This window comes from Hibiscus syriacus, unplaced genomic scaffold, assembly GCF_006381635.1.
Source record: "Hibiscus syriacus cultivar Baekdansim isolate YM2019G1 unplaced genomic scaffold, ASM638163v2 tig00111273_pilon, whole genome shotgun sequence".
In the NCBI taxonomy this organism is placed as follows: Eukaryota; Viridiplantae; Streptophyta; class Magnoliopsida; order Malvales; family Malvaceae; genus Hibiscus; species Hibiscus syriacus.
Window position 1 is genome coordinate 834,036 of NW_024063040.1, and position 21,264 is coordinate 855,299.

The 21,264-nt window shown below is 33.9% G+C and overlaps 1 protein-coding gene and 2 pseudogenes across 1 annotated transcript; 2 read left to right on the forward strand and 1 right to left on the reverse strand.

Moving 5' to 3' along the window:
* Nucleotides 1-1,647: 1,647 nt before the first annotated feature.
* On the reverse strand, nt 1,648-3,329 carry LOC120157550 (annotated as a pseudogene).
* A 669-nt stretch (nt 3,330-3,998) lies between these two features.
* Nucleotides 3,999-5,812, forward strand: LOC120157611 (annotated as a pseudogene).
* A 13,776-nt stretch (nt 5,813-19,588) lies between these two features.
* Nucleotides 19,589-20,751, forward strand: LOC120157595 (probable galacturonosyltransferase-like 1). The gene has a single exon (XM_039168687.1). The coding sequence runs from the start codon at nt 19,645-19,647 to the stop codon at nt 20,698-20,700; it is 1,056 nt and encodes a 351-aa protein (XP_039024618.1). The 5' UTR covers nt 19,589-19,644; the 3' UTR covers nt 20,701-20,751.
* Nucleotides 20,752-21,264: the final 513 nt, after the last annotated feature.

A 21,264-nucleotide genomic window follows, 5' to 3' on the forward strand; every position in this document is an offset into this window, starting at 1 on the left:
GCTTAGGGTATGTCAAGTGATAAATATATTTACGATACATTCATCATATATTTACTCTCTAAGGAGGGGTGCTCATCGGCTATAATATATGTCCATGTTCAAAATAAATTACCGTTTGATCCCATTGCTGGAGTTCTTCGCATGCCAAGGAGGATGCTCATTAGCCAGTTCTACTAGGGGATCATTTATAAGAACATAATCGTGAGGCATTCACGTGGCAAGGAAATTGAAACCTGGTCGACTGATCACCTCATTGTATCATCATTCTTGATGTTATCTCCATTAACTACAAAATATGAAGAGCGAAACGATCACAAAATCAAACAAGCAGCTTGGATGCCTGCGACAGAGACAAGGAACCTTCTGTAATAATATTGGATAACCCTTCAGCCATATCTCGAACATGCAAGAGTTGTCAATCGAAACAAAACAATACATCATGATGTAGCCATCATTAGAAAAACAAACCACAATTTTACTATCACACCCTGCATAGAATTTTTTTATCTCTCACTCTAAACCCATTTTATTAATAGATTTAATTGATTATCGTCAACTATAACGATACAAGGGTCTATCACCAGTCCTTTCTAATTCTCTCTATTCCTTCTTTCACCTTCTCTTCTCCCCCCCCCCTGTTTTTCTCTTTGTTGATCAGATCTGAAACTTTGTGTTTTCTTTTGTTTAATACTTATTCTCTTCTTTTCTTATGAAAATTGTGGTTATTTTTGTCTTTTACAAATTTTAATTTTATTTTTACAATTACTTTGTCAATATCAATTCTCTCATCTTGATAAATACTTGGTCACTTTCTATAAAAGAGAATACAGAGTCGCTTCAAATGTATTATGTACTTAAATTGTAATAAAATTAGTTGTTAACAAAATGTTAGGGTTGACCATATCTGTTCTTTCTCCTCCAACGTTTCTATTTTTTGTTTTTCTGAGTTATTTGATGGTTCTATTTTATAAAATAAATAAATTAAACTTTCATATTGAGAAAATATATCTGAACCATTAAGGCTATTTATATAATTTACATCTTAATTTTTTTTATTTGAAATTGGACATAACCCCTCATTTAAAAAAAAATATATCCACCTTAAATAACCCATTTATTTACTATACAACTTTATTTTTTTAACCATCTACTTCTAATATTTTTTTTACTTCAATAAAAACTACTAAATGTTTACATTTGAGCTCGAAATTCGGATTCTGCTGATATCAGACTATATAAATGCATTAATCCCTCTTTCACTTGCATTTTCTTTACTTCAATCCACAAGTGAGAAAAGTCAATACTTAAAATAAGCTTGGAAACAAGGTCACAAATTCACTTTAACAATAGAAACCAGTAAAATAAATTTCATTCTGTGAGATTTTCCCCAAGCCTATATAACGCCTAAAAGAAGGACGAAACAATTCTGTCAGCCAGAAAAAGGGCCGACAAAATCTACGACGTGTTGATTTTGATTGTAAAAATAACCCAATTTCCCTAACAATCCAACCGGGGAATGTGAGCACCAACCTACTAAAAGAAAGAACAATTGCAGATGAGAATGTAACTCTTCCAACCTTTGATTTAAGATATTCTCCTATATGTTCTGACTGCAATAATCTGGAAGTGCAACACAGTTTTCTTTTTCCTTTTAGCATACATTCACAATGGCATCTTTAGCATGTTAGCCTCGGTCTATCATCGAGTCTTCCCGCTTCCAAGTGTGAGCTTTAGATCATCCAATCCTACTTCATGGATCCTCTCTCCTTCGAATGGCTTCACTTGTCCACTCTCAAACTGAAACTCCGAACCATGCCCTTTCTCTTTGATCAAATCATTGGGCAATCTTCGTGGAGCAAAGGGTTGCATGGGATTAAACGTTGGAGACGTTGGCATTTGAGATGTAGAAGGTGCAAAGTTTTGAAAGCTTATCCATTGACCCGATTCAACCGTTGGTGTATCAGACTCGTCGCATTCAAGTATAGTAGCCGGGGCATGAAAATGACAGTGAGTTGGACTAGGCGGAGCAGAGACTGCAAACAAAGGGTAGTTAAAGGAGGCCATGGACTCTTTGTCAATGGCTTCCCAGTTTGGAATTAGCTTAGGATTTCTTGAAGTTGGAGATGAAAGTGGTGGTGTCACTGGGGTAATGTTTGAGATTCGGAGAGGTGGCAGAGATGAAGGGATGGCACTTCGAAGAAACGGGAGGAAACTAGATGGGCCATTAGCATCTAGCCTGGTGGGACTAGGGAAAGAAGAGGAGGAAGGACTGACTTGACATGAAGGAATCGGGCTTGGAAATGCAGACGACAATGGGCTCGGATTTTGGGATGAAAATGGGGTAATTTTAGCTGAACTGCCATGTCTATCAATTGTAGCCAGTGGTGGCTTACATCCCTAGCAACAAATGCAATTAAAAACCAAAATTGATCAACACTACTTACATTTATCAATCAAGAGCCATGAGAATTTTACAGGAAAAAATGGACCAAAAAAAAAGAGAGAAGAATGAGGCAATTAATACCAAGCTAATCACGAAAAATTGTTCAATGTTCATCAATGCTTCATTTCAGCTATTTAATGAAGTTCAAGTTCTAATACAGATCAATGAATGATTGTCTATTTAACAACTGCTAGTTTCAAAAACAACGAAGCCATTTTTTACCCAATATTTAACGTTTCTTCAATGTTTCATTTCAGCTATTTAATGAAGTTCCAGTTCCAGAACAGATCAATGAATGGTTACCTCTAATTAACAAATGCAAGTTCAAGAACAATAACTTCCAATTTTCTACCCAACATTTCAAGCAAGTAAATAAACTCAAAACCAAAATCAAAATAAAAATTGAAAAGATCAAAAGTCCCAGAGAGCGAAATCAACCTAAAAACAAGTTGAAACTAGATCCAAGTAAATTAGAACAAAAACTGAATAGATCTACAAATGGGTAACTAGAGGGGAAAAAGAGAGAGGAAGCAAATGGTAAATTAGATACCTTTCTATAGGTGGTGCCATCTTCTTCAACAACCCTACCAGCCTCGGCACAAAGAACTTTGAGAACTTCATTGTTATCACAATGTTTGGGTAGATTGTAATTCCCTTGAACTCTAACCCAGTATAAATCTTAGCAGCAATGGCTCTTCTCCTCCTCTCTCTCCTCCTGTTACTCTCTCTCTCCCTCAAAGACGGTTTCCTCCTAGGCGACGCCGGCGTCGACGTCGCCCCATATGACGTCATCTCTCCGGTTTTACAAACCCAGGTGAAGAGGATCCGTTGGACCACAAGGAAAACGCTTTTGCTTTGCTGGAAGAAGTAAACACAATGTTAAACGAAAGAATCTCCCTCTACGTCAAGCTATTACAGTCTATTAGTATAAATTTATATTGAAAAATAATGGACAAATGAATTGCATCTCAATTTTCTCGCTTTATTTAAGACCCGAAAGATGAAAAGGGAAGTAAGAAGAAAAAAGAATACACTTGGCCATGTCCGGGAGATTCGAGCAAGCCGTCTGGTGTAATAAATTCCATTTATCATAAATGATTTGCAATGGGCTTAAATTAAATTGCAATTCATTTATAAATATTTAAAATAGTAATTATTTTAATTTATGGATATATTTAAATTCAACTACACTTTTTTAATAATTACTTTATGATATTTGAATACATTCTAGATAATTTTTTTTAAAAATAATTAATTTTTCTCCAGTCTTGAAGCTCTCTTAAAAGGTATAGTCTGTTAAAGGAGATTAAAAAAAGAGTAAACTATACATTTGGTCATTAATATTTGAGGTATTTTTATTTTTTTCACTGAAGTTTTAAAAGTTACAAATCAATCACTAATATTATCAATTAATTATAAAATGATTACTCAACGTTAACAACCGTTACAAAAACACACTCGACACATTAGCTGCTAAAATTGATGGGGTTGACTGGATTGACCACCATAATGGATACCAACATCTTCTCCTTTAAAAAAGTAGAGATAGAAGAAAATGTTCTCCTCTAACCCGTTATCTCGCAGCGTTCCCGACCCTACCTTCGAACCGTAGCTATGTGATTTCAGCTAGCTAGATGTCATCAACGACCATCAATCCGCCGGCACCTCCGTCGCCTACACCACCACCACCACCACTCCCACAATCAACGACTCTACAATAATCATGCCAGTAAGCAGCTTCCTTTTCGGATATTTGGTCTCTTTTCTCTCTCATTTTTGGACGAAACTCCTTCGTGGACTAAAGGGTTCTTCGCGGAATTTGGGTCCTATTCGTTTCCAGCTTCGGTTTCCCAAGCTAGCCTCAGGGTTCAAGAGAATGTTAAACGTTATGAGCAAAATTATGCCTCACTTTTTATTCTCTTCTTTGCTTGTTCTCTGTAAGCTCAAAACCCTCATTTTTCATATGCATTTATTTCTTGTTAATTGTGAGGATTGTTTTGGTTCTTTCGAAGGATAAGTAAATTGGATTTTCTCTTTTTTTCCTGACAAAATTATGGGGAAAAGAGAGAAAGAAAAGTTTTAGAATTAAGATAGTTTATACTGTATACATCCAACTTGGTTAATTGCTTGCTTTTATTCTCTTCTTTACTTGTTGGGTTGATATCAAGTTTGGCACTTTGGGATTCATTCAGGTTCTTCAGTGATAAATGGGATGAAGATATCTCTTCGATTACATTCCATGATAAAAGAAGCCGCTTGTCTATTTATAGGGGTTTTGGTTTTTCAATTGAGATTGACAAATCGTTGCCCGATCTTGTTTATGGTGATGATATGAGAGTTTTTCAGGTGATACTGTTTAAAATAATTAAAAAGAACAGAAAATGGGAGTGGGAGTGAGAGTGAGAGTGGAACGACCATTTCTTCAAATTTTCCAAGCTCTTTAATTCTCCATTTTGTTGACACGTGATAAGATGACATATATATTTTAGTTTTTTATATGTTAATTTTTTTTACTCTCAAATTTTAGACGTGATTTGGGGCAATCATCAACCGCTTTTATACTATAATCTTTCTTCTTTCACTTTTCTTTATTCATTCTTTTTTTTTTTTGTATTTTCTATTTGATCTATTATTTCTATATTTTTCTTCTTATATTTATAGCTCACTTTTTTTCTTCTTTTTTGCATCATCATTCCTGCTTTCTTGACTCTTGATCTAAAGAGTTTTTTCCTAATTCTTCTAAACTTATATCTAGTGATTTTTTACCTTGATAAATGGAAGCCAAAGCTCGTTCGTTCTTGCCCTGCTCAACTTCTTCTCGGCTTATTCCCTTCCCGGTTTGATCTTTGCCTTGGTGAATGGTGAGTCTTGCTCTCTGTTTTTTTTTTAGTTTACAGAGTTTTTTTGTAATGGTTGTTTGGAACTTTGGATTTCTTTCTTTTATACTAGTTTTGCATTTGTTTTTATTTTCAATTAGTTTTTGCTGCCATTTTTTTTTCTTTTGCATAGTGTAGACTGCAGGGAATATATTCCTTGTGTTTTTGGATGAAAATTTCAGTTTTTGCTTGTTCTATTTTTTTTAAATCACGGTTGAATAACGGGAATATCGTCCCGTTATCGATGTTGTTTATTGTTAAACATTAAATTGTGGCCGCGATGGACCGTTATTGTTGTGATTCCGCTACCCACAACAGTTTTCCCAAATATCAGTTTCGGACAACGGCGCTACCACGAAATAGTAGCTACTATTACGGTTGTGTTTCACTATTTGAATCCCTGTTCAGGAACAGAATGAGCAGAGATGAGCTGCATGGAAGAGAAACTCTTTGGATGGAGATGTACATATCAGGTTCAAGATGTACATACTAGTAAGTCGTTGTCTTCCCATTACCAGCTCTGCAAACAAGGTCTAGGGACGGTCGCTGAAGCGATAACTGTGGGAGCTTTCCTTTTGGCTTTATTTGCGACGACTCTAATATGGGTTTACTCTAAAATGTGGCGGTCAACCTAGTCAATCTCATTCATGTCACCAGTTAATGTGTGTTGAAAACATTTTGATATTTCGATATAACAAATTAAGTTAAATGAATTTTAAGATTTTCCAAAAAGGTTTTCTAAGTATATTCGATATAATTATTCGAATATCAAAATATTAAACCAAATCTTTTAAATGTCATTTTTAATCCTTACTCAAGTGTAAAATTAAGTTTTAATCTTAAAATAATTTCAAAACGATTTTACAAAATATTTCGAACCATCTCAAAGCCAAAAATTCCAGATTGCTCAGAGGGAAACGATTCCCCTCCAAGAGGGTACCGATTCCCCCCCTGAATGGTTTGGCTCCGAGAATTCCAGTATGCTCGGAGGGAACCGATTCCCCCCCAGGGGGTACCGATTCCCCCCCTGTGTAACGGTCGAAATATTTGAATTTTACACTTAGGGAACCGATTCCCTATAGGGGTATCAATTCCCCCCACGCTCCAAGCTGTTTTATTAATTGTTTTTATACTAAAACTGCTATATTATCTTCTCTAATCATCCCCAACGTTCAAAAGTGATTCAAGGTGTATTTAAGTAAACTTAGAAGCCATTGATCAAGAATAAGAAACATCAAGCAACTAGAATCAATAGAGAATCAAAGAGAAAGCATCAAACCTCAAGTTTGAGCATTTCAAGCCTATTTTTCATTCAATATTCATTTTGCTTTCAAGAACACTTATTGTGCTCAATTGTATTCATTCTTGAGTGTTCTTTTCTTTGTTCTAGAATTGTGCAAACAATCTACCTTGTGAGGATTTCCTTGTAAGTTTGCAAATTTGTATTGTTCTCTTTGGGAGAGAGTGTTATCAAGAATTTGGGGTATAATTCTTGAGGGTTTGTAAGGTTACTCTTTGTCCTCAAAAGAAAGACTAATTAGTGAATTTATGGAAAATCCTTAGTGTGGATAGCTAAGGTAGTGGACGTAGACTTTGGTTGATAAAATCGAACCACTCTAAATCACTGTGCAATTTCTTTCGATTTTCTGCAAAAGCTTCTACCAAAATTTTTATTGCCAATTCACCCCCCTCTTGGCCGATTCCGTCAATCGATTAACTCAACAATTGGCATCAGAGCCTAACTCATTTGAAGGTTTAATCGCCTCTTGAGTCGATTCGGGAAGAGTTATATCGATAATCAAAGTCATCAATGGCCTCCGCTTCAAACTTCGACTCCGATCTCGATTCGATGCCCGTCAACAAGCCTCCTTTCTTCAATGGGGCTAACTATGTATATTGGAAGAATAGAATGATGTACTTCATTCAAGCAAGTGATATGGGAGCATGGAATTTCATAGAAGAATGATACTTCAAGCCTCTCACTCATCCAAGATTATGGAGTGAATGAGAGACAAAAATGTTCCAGCTCAACTCCAAAGCCATCCATATCATATTTTGTACTCTTGGACCAGATGAATACAGAAGAGTTTCATCTTGTACAACTGCCAAAGAAATATGGGACAAACTTCAAGTCACTCATGAAGGTACCGATGAGGTAAAGAAATCTAAAATTAGTATTCTAACGCATAGCTATGAAAATTTCAGGATGAAACCAAATGAAGATATCAAAGCTATGACGGATAGATTTTCAACGATTGTCAATGGTCTCAAATCATATGAAGAGATCATTTCAAATGAAAAGCTTGTGAGGAAGTTAGTCTACTCCCTCCCAAAATCGTGGCAATCAAAGAAGACGGCAATCATTGAGTCTAAGGATCTAACATCCTTAACTCTTGAAGAGCTTATCGGTTCACTCGTCACTCATGAAATGATGCTTGAAGATGAGGTGGACCTTGATAAGATTGAAGAGACACCAAAGGAGAAGGAGAAGAAGAAAAACATTGGAGTTGCTCTCAAATCCATAAAAAATGAGAGTGATTCGGATGAAGATGACGCTAACGAGGAAATGGCATTGTTTGCCAAACGGTTCAGAAAAATAATGAGACCTTACCGAGGAAGAAAATTCAACCGAAATGAAGGCCTAAAAAATGAACCAAAAGAAAAGGACTCGATCATTTGCTATGAATGCAAAAAGCCAGGGCATGTCAAATATGATTGCCCACAATTAAAGAGGAATGGTCAATCAATGAATAAGCACAAGGCTTATGTGGCTACATGGAGCGATGAAGAAGGTTCCGATGAAGAGGAACAAGAAGTAGCAAACTTATGCTTGATGGCATTTGGGGAAGATTCTAAGGTAACCTCTAACTCATCTGATTTTGATGATTTATCCTATGATGAGCTATTAGAGGAATATAATGGGTTGGCTTTGGATTATGAGAAATTGTTTTTAAAATATAAAATGATGTTTCAAAATTGAAAAATGAAAATAAACTCATATCCAAAACCAACAATGATCTTGAAAGTAAAATCAAAGATTTGCAAATCAAACTAGAAGAGATTGAAAATAAAAATTTAGATTTGCAAAATTTACTTTCAAAGGTCAATGATGATCATCAAAAGAAAATTGATGATCTTAAAGTTTCTTTTGATAAAGTTGGAACAAAATGTTTTGAAAATGGAGAAAATTCAAAATCCAACTTTGTTAGAAAAAGTTTTAAAAACTACAATCATAGAGGTCCCCAAAGAACCTCTAATGGAAAAATCGTTAGAAGTATATGGGTTCCTAAGGAGCTCATTACTACTAAAGATAAGGATATCCTACACAAATGGATACCTAAGGGGACTAGGATTTTGGAAACTAATGAATATGGACCCAAAAGAATTTGGGTACCAAAAATTAGAAATTAATCTATGTTTGTAGGAAAAGGAGCATTGCTACAAGGCACGAGAAACAAATCCAAATTCATGGTACCTTGATAGTGGATGCTCAAGACACATGACTGGAGACAAAAACTGGTTCATTGAGCTTAATGCCAAAAATGGAGGATAAGTGACTTTTGGTGATGATTCAAAAGGCCACATTGAAGGTATTGGTACTATTGGTAATACCTCTTCCATACAAATTAATAATGTTTTATATGCGAATGGATTAAAGCATAATCTATTGAGTATTAGTCAATTTTGTGATAAGGGATTCAATGTCATGTTTGATATTAATGGTTGTAAAGTCATTGACATTGCATCTAATCGGATTATGCTTGTTGGTCATAGAATAGGAAACATATACATGGTGCATTTAGATTCTATTGATATGACTAATTTGTGCCTAGTTGCTAAGGATGAACATGATAGTTGGTTATGGCATAGGAGACTAGGACATGCTAGTATGAGTGTTTTGCAACGGCTAATTCAAGGTGATTTAGTTCGAGGGTTGCCTAAGCTTAAATTTGATAATGATAAAATCTGTGATGCTTGTGCTAAAGGAAAACAAAAAGCGAATTTCTTTTAAATCCATTAATGATGTATCAACTAGTAGAGTATTACAATTGATCCATATAGATCTTTTTGGGCCAACTAGGACTACTAGCTTGGGTGGAAAACAATATGCATTTGTCTTGGTAGATGACTATTCTAGATATACTTGGGTTCTATTTTTAAGTACTAAAGATGAAGCATTAGAACATTTCATCATATTTTCAAAAATAATCCAAAATGAAAAAGGTTACTCTATAACTAGTGTTAGGAGTGATCATGGCACTGAATTTGAAAATCTTGGATTTATTTAATTTTGTAATTCTAATGGTATTAGCCATAATTTTTCACCACCTAGAACCCCTCAACAAAATGGAGTTGTTGAGAGGAAAAATCGAACTTTAGAAGAAATGGCTAGAACCATGCTTTGTGAAAATAATTTGCCAAAATATTTTTGGGTGGAAGCCACAAATACTGCTTGTTATGTTATAAATCGAGTAATGATTAGGCCAATTTTAAAGAAAACTCCATATGAAATTTTTAAAAATAAAAAGCCTAACATTAGCTATTTTCATCCTTTTGGATGTAAATGTTTTGTTTTAAACAACGGTAAAGAGAACCTTGGCAAGTTTGATGCTAAAAGTGATGAAGGAATTTTTCTGGGTTATTCCTTATATTCTAAAGCTTATCGAGTATTTAATAAAAGAACTTTAGTTGTAGAAGAGTCTATACATGTTTTCGATGATAATCCCCTTCCGAGGAAGGATTCTTGTGTGAATAATGATGTAGGTGTTATAAATACAAATGACGTTAGACATGACGTTGGAGAACCATCATCAAATGAAGAAACGAAAAATGAGGAAACTCATGATCCTCTTGAGAATCCAATCATTGAAGAAAGGGAAGTATCTTATCCAAGAGAGTACAACTATGTCAAGGATGGTGAAATTATAGGTGATCCATCCAAAGGGGTAACAACTCGATCTTCTCTTAGAAATATTTGTAATTATGTTGCATTTATTTCATGCATAGAGCCTAAGAATATTAAAGAAACATTAAAATATGAACATTGGATTATGGCTATGCAAGAAGAATTAAATCAATTTGAGAGAAGTAAAGTATGGACATTAGTTGAAAGGCCTAGTAATAAATCTACTGTAGGTACTAGATGGGCATTTAGGAATAAGCTTGATGAGAGTGGTAATATAGTGAGAAACAAGGCTAGACTTGTTGCTCAAGGGTATACTCAAGAAGAGGGCATAGACTATGATGAAACATATGCTCCCGTAGCTAGGATGGAAGCAATTAGAATATTACTAGTATTTGCATGTTTTCATGAATTTAAATTATATCAAATGGATGTTAAAAGTGCATTCTTAAATGGTTTTATAAAAGAAGAAGTGTATGTAGAACAACCTCCAGGTTTTGAAGATTCAAAATTTCTGGATCATGTTCTTAAATTGACAAAAGCACTTTATGGTTTAAAACAAGCTCCAAGAGCTTGGTATGAAAGATTGTCAAATTTTTTAATTAAAAAAGGTTTTTCAAAATGGAAGGTTGACACTACATTGTTTTTAAAGCATAAAGGTAAAGATTTATTAGTAGTTCAAATTTATGTTGATGATATAATATTTGGTTCTACTAATGATGTTCTTTGCCAAGAATTTTCCAATCTAATACAAAGTGAATTCGAAATGAGCATGATGGGGGAGCTCTCATTTTTCTTGGGACTCCAAATCAAGCAAAGAAAAGATGGCATCTTCATCAATCAAGCTAAATACGTCAAAGATATGCTCAAGAAGTTTGGACTGGAAAATGGCAAACCTCGTGACACTCCAATGAGCACTTCAACAAAGCTTGACTTAGATGAAGGAGGTAAATGTGTAGATGTTAAATTATATAGGTCAATGATTGGATCTCTACTTTATCTAACTGCAAGTAGGCCCTAGAGACTCTAGATTTAGCTTGCATGCTTTTTCTGATGCGGATTATGGAGGATGCAAATTAGATAGGAAAAGCACCTCCGGTACTTGCCAATTCCTTGGAAATATGCTGATTTCTTGGTTTTCAAAGAAACAAAATTGTGTTGCATTATCTACCACTGAAGCCGAATACATTTCAGCTGGTAGTTGTTGTGCACAAGTTTTATGGATGAAACAGTAACTTTTTGATTATGGAATTGAATTTGGTACCATTCCTATCAAGTGTGACAATACTATTTCTATTTGTCTCACTAAAAATCCCATCCAACACTCTAGAACTAAGCACATTGAAATAAGACATCACTTCATTAGAGACCATGTCACTAAGGAAGATGTAGTTCTAGAATTTGTTGATACTTTGCACCAATTAGCGGATATCTTTACAAAACCTTTAGACAAGGAAAGATTTTGGACACTTAGGAGATAATTAGGTTTAACCAACCTATCTTCACTTAGTGTTTAAAATAATTTTAGCACTTTTAAGACTAAATGAAAAATGCTAATTTTTAATTGCATTCATTGCTATTAGTTAGGTGGAGTTTATGATTCTTGATGAAAAATTAATTTTATGTTCAAATATCGTTTAAAGAATAATTTGATTGTTTGAACATGATTAATTTTCAATATATGAGTTGTCAATACCACTAGAGAAAATTAATTTAGCATTTTGTGTGTTTAAAATCGGATTTTAGCATTTTGGTGCAGAGGGAATCGATACCCCCATGAGGGAACCGATTCCCCCTTTGAAGGGGAATCAATACCCCCTGGGGTTCTGGATTTTAACACAGGCAGAACCCTTAAATCCTCAAAACCTTCTCCTCTTCTTCCTTCCGCCGTTTCTCCTCTCTAACCTCTCAAATCTCCATCTTTGTCTCAAATCATTGGTTTTAATCGGAATTCACTTCAAATATCATCTTCTAAACTTGCTATCATCATTAAAATCGTGCAAACAACATCAAAATCCACTCAATCTCATCCTTCAAGGTAAAATTTTCTAAACTCTCTATTTCATCAATTTATGAACATAGAACTAGTTTTAATTAGTTCTAGGTTGAACTTTAGATTGGGCATTGATTATGTAGTGATTAGAAACTAGATATTACAACTAATTTCATCAAAAACACAAGAATTTTCTAAAAATTATTGACATTTTCGAAATTAAAAAAAAATTGTTTTTCAAATTATTGTGTTTGATTGAATTATGCTGTTGTTATGAAAACTATACATATATTATTTCTCAAAATCGTATTTTTCAAAAGTTTTCAAAAAATTTGCCCATTAGGATTGATTTAGAGAACCTTGAAATATTGAGGACTCAATTGAGTTTTGGGATTGATTGAATTGCATACATGTGTTTTCTAAATTGCAGGTTATTCATTCTATTTCGATTTTCTAAACCATGTCCAATCCCAAACGTGCTAGGTCATCATCCAGTAGCTCACACCGTCAACCAAATCCACCTCCTATTCCTGAAATTCCAATTCCTAATCCTAATCCTATTGATCCTAATTTAACTATCCAAAAATCGTGCTTCAATCATCCTGGTCCTAGAAATCATCGTTTTTGGTATTATCAATATTTCGACTCTTACAAAATTAGAGAAGAACGTATCCCTTCTCGTCAAGCTATGTTAGATATTAATTTTAAATATCTTCCTCTTTTACAAGAGTGGAAATTTGATAAACTTTTTTATCTTGAACCCATTATCTACCATCAACTTGTTCGTATCTTTTATTCTAATGCTGTTTGTATTAAAAACCAAGTTGAAACCGAAACCGTAGAAGTTCGTTCCTACCTCCTAGAGCAATTCTTACATATTAACTCGGCTTACATAGCCAAGGCATTAGGATTAGATAACGATGGTATTTCAAATGAAAAACAAATTTTAGGATCTCGTTATAAAAGAAGGGATAGTGCAAGCGTCTTAGACCTTCATGAACGTTTTCTTCATCTAATGATTTCTTGGTGGTTTCGACCATCCGGAGGTCGTTATTCTACTCTTAGAGCCTTGGATCTTTGGTGGTTATATTGTTTTGAAAACAATATTAAAATAAACTTACCTAGATCATTTTTGCTGAAATTGTTGAAACCGTAAACCTTGTTCCTAACAAAAAACTTTGTTCATCTCTAGTTTACGGTTGTATTTTGAGTAACCTATTTTCTAAAGCCGGGCTTAGAGTTGGTCTAGATGCATATTTTCCTCTAAAGAAACAAATTAATCTTCTTTCCTTAACGAGAGCGGGATGGATTAAGGATAAGGAAATCGGTGAATGGATTCGATCGTCTGAAAGTACTCCAGGAGCTAGTTCTTAACGAGCTCCACCAGAAGCTGATGACGATCCCGAGCTTGAGCAATTAATGTGAGACATCGATGAAGCTGAAGATGAGCCTGAGCAGCCCGAGGAGCAAGCACAACAAACGCATCAAATGCCTCCATATTTTCAATCCTTTATGGAGACATTCGATTTCCGATATGCTACCATGGATTCACGCTTTACTTCTATAGAGTACCATTTATCCACAATGGGAGCTCAACAATTAGAAATTCTTTGGGAGATGCGTGCAAACAATGAAGCAACCAACGCGCGTATTAATGAACTCTCTCACGAAATGGCCGCTATGTGAGCTCGTTTTCCTCCTCCCGATCCGGATGTTTGATTATGTGCTTAGCTTTAGAACTTTGAACTAAAAGATTATTGTTTCAACATTTTGAATATTTTGGAATGTTTAATTTTGTGGATTGTTAGACTTTGGATTTGTTTGGATGTTTGAATTTATATATTTGGTTTAGTTAAATTTGTTCCATCATTTACATCATGTTAGATATATGACCAATTTTGCCATATCACATTGTTTATGAATATTGATTATGAAACTAATGGCTAACGTTTCTCTTGATTGTGATCTTAGCAGCTTAAGCTATGTATATTTATCATCAATTGGCTACATGATTTCAAAACCTTGTTTTAAAAGTATTTTTGATTTAACAAAAAGGGGGGAGAAATATTAAAGAGTTTTAAAGGGGAGAAGTGTTAGAGTAAGGGGGAGTAATTTCAAAACTTGATTTCAAAATCTTAAAATCACTAAAATGTTTTGTTATATCAAAAAGGGGGAGATTGTTGAAAACATTTTGATATTTCAATATAACAAATTAAGTTAAATGACTTTTAAGATTTTCCTAAAAGGTTTTCTAAGTATATTCGATATAATTATTCGAATATCAAAATATTACTCCAAATCTTTCAAATTTCATTTTTAATCCTTACTCAAGTGTAAAATTAAGTTTTAATCTTAAAATAATTTCAAAACGATTTTACAAAATATTTCGAACCATCTCAAAGCCAAAAATTCCAGATTGCTCAGAGGGAACTGATTCCCCCCCAAGGGGGTACTGATTCTCTCCTGAATGGTTTGGCTCCGAGAATTCCAGTATGCTCGGAGGGAACCGATTCCCCCCCAGGGGGTACCGATTCCCCCCTGTGTAACGGTCGAAATATTTGAATTTTACACTTAGGGAACCGATTCCCTATAGGGGGTACCGATTCCCCCCACTCTCCAAGCTGTTTTATTAATTGTTTTCACACTAAAACAGCTATATTATCTTCTCTAATCATCCCCAACGTTCAGAAGTGATTCAAGGTGTATTTAAGCAAGCTTAGAAGCCATTAATCAAGAATAAGAAACATCAAGCAACTAGAATCAAGAGAGAATCAAAGAGAAAGCATCAAACCTCAAGTTTGAGCATTTCAAGCCTATTTTTCATTCAATATTCATTTTTCTTTCAAGAACACTTATTGTGCTCAATTGTATTGATTCTTGAGTGTTCTTTTCTTTGTTCTAGAATTGTGCAAACAATCTACCTTGTGAGGATTTCCTTGTAAGTTTGCAAATTTGTATTGTTCTCTTTGGGAGAGAGTGTTCTCAAGAATTTGGGGTATAATTCTTGAGGGTTTGTAAGGTTACTCTTTGTCCTCAAAAGAAAGACAAATTAGTGAATTTGTGGAAAATCCTTAGTGTGGATAGCTAAGGTAGTGGACGTAGACTTTGGTTGATAAAGTCGAACCACTCTAAATCACTGTGCAATTTCTTTCAATTTTCTGCAAAAGCTTCCACCAAAATTTTTATTGCCAATTTACACCCCTCTTGGCCGATTCCGTCAATCGATTAACTCAACAATGTGCTAACTGTATTTTCCGTCACTCATGTTAACGTCTGTTAACGTTGAGTGACCAGTTTGTAACCAATTGATAACGTTAGATACCGTCGATTTGTAACTTTTGAAACATCAGTGGAGAAAACAAAAATTATCTTAAACATTAGTGACCAACTGCGTAGTTTACCCTTAGAAAAACCTGATCATAATCGGGGAGAAGGATGACGACAAAATTAACATAATAATGAGTGTTAAAAATAATTTGAAATATATTATTAATATAAATTTATTTTGGGATTTATAATATTTATAATAGTATTTCGGAATCAATCATGCGAGAGTGACGAGTTATAATAAAATATATATTTTTATTAGAATTCATTACGAGAGCATTATAAATTTTATTAAAATATATATTTTTATTAGGACTTATCATGTATCCAAGATAAATTTCAATAAAAAATATATTTTATTAAAATTTATCATATCTACGTGATTAATTCTAAAGTATTACCATAAATCTCAAAATATATTTAAAGATGTCCTATTTTATTAATTAATTACTTCATCTGCGTTATTTGCCTAAGTTCACTGATTGATGACATTCTCTATTCTTTTTTGTTTGTCATTTGAACCTGTCTTGATGGGTCTGGTATAGAATTGCTTCCGTTACGTGGAGTGTCTGTTCTACAAAAAAAAAATTAATGAAATGAATTTCCTTTGATAAAAAATAAAATATATCAAATTCAAATTATCATTGTATAAAATATTTATATTAAATACAAATATTTCAAATATAATTATAATAGAAGAGATAGAACGTGGATGAGTAGTTAAAGAGAACGAATAAAACATTGGATTAAAAAATGCAAACGGGACGTCGAAAGACAAGAAAAGTAGAGAGACGGAAATATGAAGAAGGGGCGGCAGGTGAATGTTTCAAAGTACACACATTTATGATCCCATCGTACAGAAGGGGATGGAACCCACCAGATATAAGAATAATCAGATAGATTATTTGATCTCTCCATTCCTGGAGAATGTCGTCCAAATCATTGATAATGTCATTATTTTGCAAGAAGGGATATATTCATTTAGAAGGAATAAGTGAAAGATGATCAATATGGTCTTACAAATGGATGAAATTCATTGTGTTTCTTGTGTGTGGAGTATCCGAGCTTATAAATCTAAAAATCGTGCTCAATAAAGAAGTGGCGAGCTGTGAAAAATTCTAGAGGCACTCCAAGAGTTTTCTGTTTAATTTTCGTCGATGATATCCTTCTATAACGCAACTTCATTAACTGATCTCTCTTTTCTCCATCGATAACTATCGTTCGATAGTCCCCAACCGTTGTGTCGGAGTTTCAACATGGTATCAGAGTAGAAGAATATAGTAATTTGGTTTGTTAGGTTGCTGGGAATTAATTGGGCTGTCCTGTTTGTATTAGTTTTTGGTTAGTTAGATATGGGCCATATGTTCCCATTAATGTAATAGGTTTGATTACTTTGAATACAATATATTGTAACCCATATTTTGATATTGAATTGGAGATTTTATTTGTTCTGTTAAAACATTCTCTAGCTCCAGCCGGATTTTATTTCCATCACACAATTCGACCACCCACTGTCAATTCCGGCCACCACGACTACGTTTTACCATCTGGTAATTATTCAATAAGTTACGAAAATTATACATGTACTACAAATATTTCTGAATAAACTCGTAATATTAAAAAAATCTCTCAAATATTTAAATTTATTTTTTATACTTTTTAAAATTATCATTTAAAAATGTACAAAATTACTCAAATTTTATATTCTCGTATAAATATTTTTATATTTACTTAAAAGATTACGATAATTACATGTTTTATTGCGAATATTATGATCAAATAAAATTGCAATACTCCTGATAAAATGTGTAATTCTTGTAACTTTTTAGTGATTAATAAAAAAATGTCATATATTCATAAAATATGAATAATAATATAGTATTTTAAATGATTTTTTCACGTTTTAAATAAAATTATAAATTCTTAACATTCTTTTGAATGTTTCTCCTACAACTTTCCTTTTTCGTAATTTTTCTGTATCATCAAAACATGTATGAACATAATTTTGTAAGGGAAATAAACTAATAAAGTCACAAAAAATTTCGAGCTGAATGAACAATGGTTTTTTCCTGCTTTTTACAGCTATGACATCAGGCTTGCGTTTGCTGGTTGCTTGGCCGTACTTTTCTGTGACTGTGATTGTCCAACCTAATGTAAAGAGTTTATTTCTAACAACGAGGAACCAATCAATTTTATTTGAATAATATTTTCTGTCACACTTCTCTCATTTTAATTATTTAATAATAAAAGTATCTTTTAATCTTTTCCATTTATAATTTATGTGTTTTATATATTTGAGATATATAATTCATATTCAAAATTTGTATTATTATTTTGGCTTAATACCAAAATAAGTGTCCAAACTATACTATTTTTTCTAAATAGGTGTCTAAACTATTTTTTTACTCATCCAAGTGTCTAACGTATAAACGTTATCCATTTAGGTGTATGGGATGTTAACGGCGTTAATTTCTTCCGTTAAATGACACATGTCATAATTTGATGATTTTGAAATTTATTTTTAAAAATATTATGATATTTATTAAAAAAACACTAACTTCTCTTATATTATAAAAATAACCCAAAAAAATCTCGAATCCTAACCTTAATCCGCCACCGCCTTCTTTCCGGCCATGATCACCACTACCGACATAGTCACTGTCATCCTCCTAGTCATACGTTGTCGTAGTTTTCGTCGATTGGCCGTCGGAATCGCGATTTTCATCATAGGATTCGCGGAGTATAAAACATTGATTCGTCGTCGATCGGTCTCATGGGGGTTTTGGTCACCGGGAGAAGGGAGGTCGGGTGGAGCTTCATCGACGGCAAAAGGCGGTAGCCGACGTGAGTTTAGGGGTTGAAATGAAGGTTTTCAAATTTTTGGGTTTATTTCAAAATTTTTGTTTTCTTTTTAAAAATATATATAGTTTGAATTTTTTAATTTTAAATATATTTTTTAAAATTACCAGGTTGTGACATGTGTCACTTAACGGAGGAATTAACACCGTTGAAGACCCGGACACCTAAATGGATAATGTTTGTAACGTTAGGCACCGGGATGAGTCAAAAAATAGTTTAGACACCTATTTAGGAAAAGAGATATAGTTGGGGCACTTATTTTAGTATTAAGCCTATTATTTTTCAACAAACCCGACTTGAATACATGAATCAAAATATAATGTCCAAAGATACTCGTTCTCGTTATTCCACCTTTCAGTATTAAGTGCAAATATGCTCTTTCTTTTCGTACCAGTATTAATCAAAATATAATGTCCAATTTGTTTTGATTAGTACCAGAGAAATACCTCACTGTCTTACAAATAAATCGGATCGCATTTTTTAATTTGAAATCAAAGTTAAAATTTTCAATAAATAAAGAAAAGATGAATAATTATGGTATTTGGCGGACCTCATGATATTGAACAAACAGTGAAGCTCACCAACGAACCATATTAGAATAATTAGAAAAACAGAAATAAAAATAACGTTGTATTATTTAGGTTTGTTTAAAAATATTTTGGAACTAAAGATTCTCTTACTTGATGCCCAAGTTTGCCATTGGAGAGCAACTTTATTCTTTAAGAAAATGCTAGCCATTCCCAATTGAGTAAAATGGAGAAAAACATTCAAGGAGTTGAGGGAAAATGATGCAGCACCATACTCTTTAATTAAATATGCATATATAATTTTTATTATAATTAATATTTTAATTAGCTTAAAAAGTTATTTTAAATATAGTGACAAAATCTTATATATAATATAATTAATCTGAACTCAAAATCTCTCCCTTATTTTCTAAACTTCATATTAGAAAGATTAATAGTCTACATTATTAATGAATAAAATTATTAAATAAATTAATATGAATTTTTGGTAGTAACAATTGTTTATATTTAAAATTTGAACAAAAAAAATATTGATAAGTAAACATGTATTTTATAAAAGACATTTTGAGTGGCATCATTTAATATTTTTACCCATGTGGATGATTTAATAGGATGTCCTGTTCCAAATTCTTGATCACAAATCAAAAGCGGCCCCTTGCATTAAAAGTTTAAAACCCCAACCACCTTTAGCTTGGCCTTTGAACTAGATCTTTCCGATGCCTAAATCACCACCACTCTTCGGTTTTCACCTTCTATTGCTCTTCACTGTCATTTACGCAGCCAATGCCGCCGGCGGTGCGTGGCCGATAACCCAACAATTCAAAGAAGCACCACGGTTCTATAACTCTCTAAATTGCCCGAAGATAGTTGGCGAAGATAAAGATGGATTTTTCTGTTCGGATGAAGCTGTTCATGTGGCAATGACCCTTGATTCAGCTTATATCCGGGGTTCAGTGGCGGCTATTCTTTCAGTGCTTCAACACTCCTCTTGTCCCCAGAATATGGCCTTCCACTTTGTCGCTTCCGCCACCGCCAACGCATCGCTTTTACGCGCCACCATCTCTTCCTCCTACCCTTACCTCAACTTCCAAATCTATGCTTTCGATGACTATTCCGTTTCCCGTCTCATTTCGACCTCAATCCGCTCGGCACTAGACTGCCCTTTGAACTATGCTCGAAGCTACTTAGCCAATCTCCTTCCTTCATGCGTCCGCCGGGTCGTCTACCTCGACTCAGACCTTGTCCTCGTTGACGACATAGCTAAACTCTCTGCAACTCAACTCGGAGACAACTCGGTCTTGGCTGCACCAGAATATTGCAATGCAAACTTCACCTATTACTTCACTCTAACGTTTTGGTCAAACCCTAACTTATCCTTAACTTTTGCGAACCGTAAAGCTTGTTATTTCAACACGGGTGTAATGGTCATTGACCTCGATCGATGGAGGCAAGGAGATTACACGAAAAAGATTGAAGAATGGATGGAGATTCAGAAAAGAATGAGAATTTACGAGTTGGGTTCATTGCCGCCATTTTTATTAGTTTTTGCAGGGAACATAGTTCCAGTTGACCATAGATGGAATCAACATGGACTGGGAGGCGATAATTTTAGAGGTTTATGCAGGGATTTGCATCCTGGGCCGGTCAGTCTTTTGCATTGGAGTGGGAAAGGGAAGCCATGGGCGAGGCTTGATGCTAATATGCCTTGCCCTTTGGATGCTTTATGGGCACCTTATGATCTCCTGCAAACGCCATTTGCATTGGATTCTTGATGGGAAACATTTGAAAATGCTTGTTACTTCGCTGCTGAATTCAATCGGTTTTTTCTTCCTTTTTGCCAAGATTAATCGTTAAAGATGAAGAAACTGAAAACCCAGACGGAAAATAGTTTTGGGCTCATCAGTTTTCATCTCGGACGTATAATAATCGATAACTGTAATAAAAAACCTGCAAGGCAAATTGAAGATTCATCTGCTACTGTTGTATGCCCCTTTATATATGCCCCGCCCACAAATGATATAATGCGACCTGTACTAATAAATTTTATTTGGGGTAAGTTAAACGTTTAATACTTAAATTATCAGTTTTATTTCATTTTAATGTCTAAATTTTTATTTTTTTTAAATTATACATAAAGTTTAGTTTTTGTTTCATTTTTATATTGTTAAAACTTTAGGTTTTGTTTCATTTTAGTATCACGTTAAAAAATTAACATTAAGTTTTGAAAATAATGAAATTTTAGTACTAAAATAGACAAAAAATGATTAGTTTAGGTACTAAACGTGTTAACTTTTTAATGACATATATTAAAATAAAATGAAAACTAAACATTAAGG

Excerpts from the sequence above, each read along its gene's own strand:
- LOC120157595 (XM_039168687.1), top strand. The coding sequence starts at position 19,645 with ATGCCTAAATCACCACCACTCTTCGGTTTTCACCTTCTATTGCTCTTC.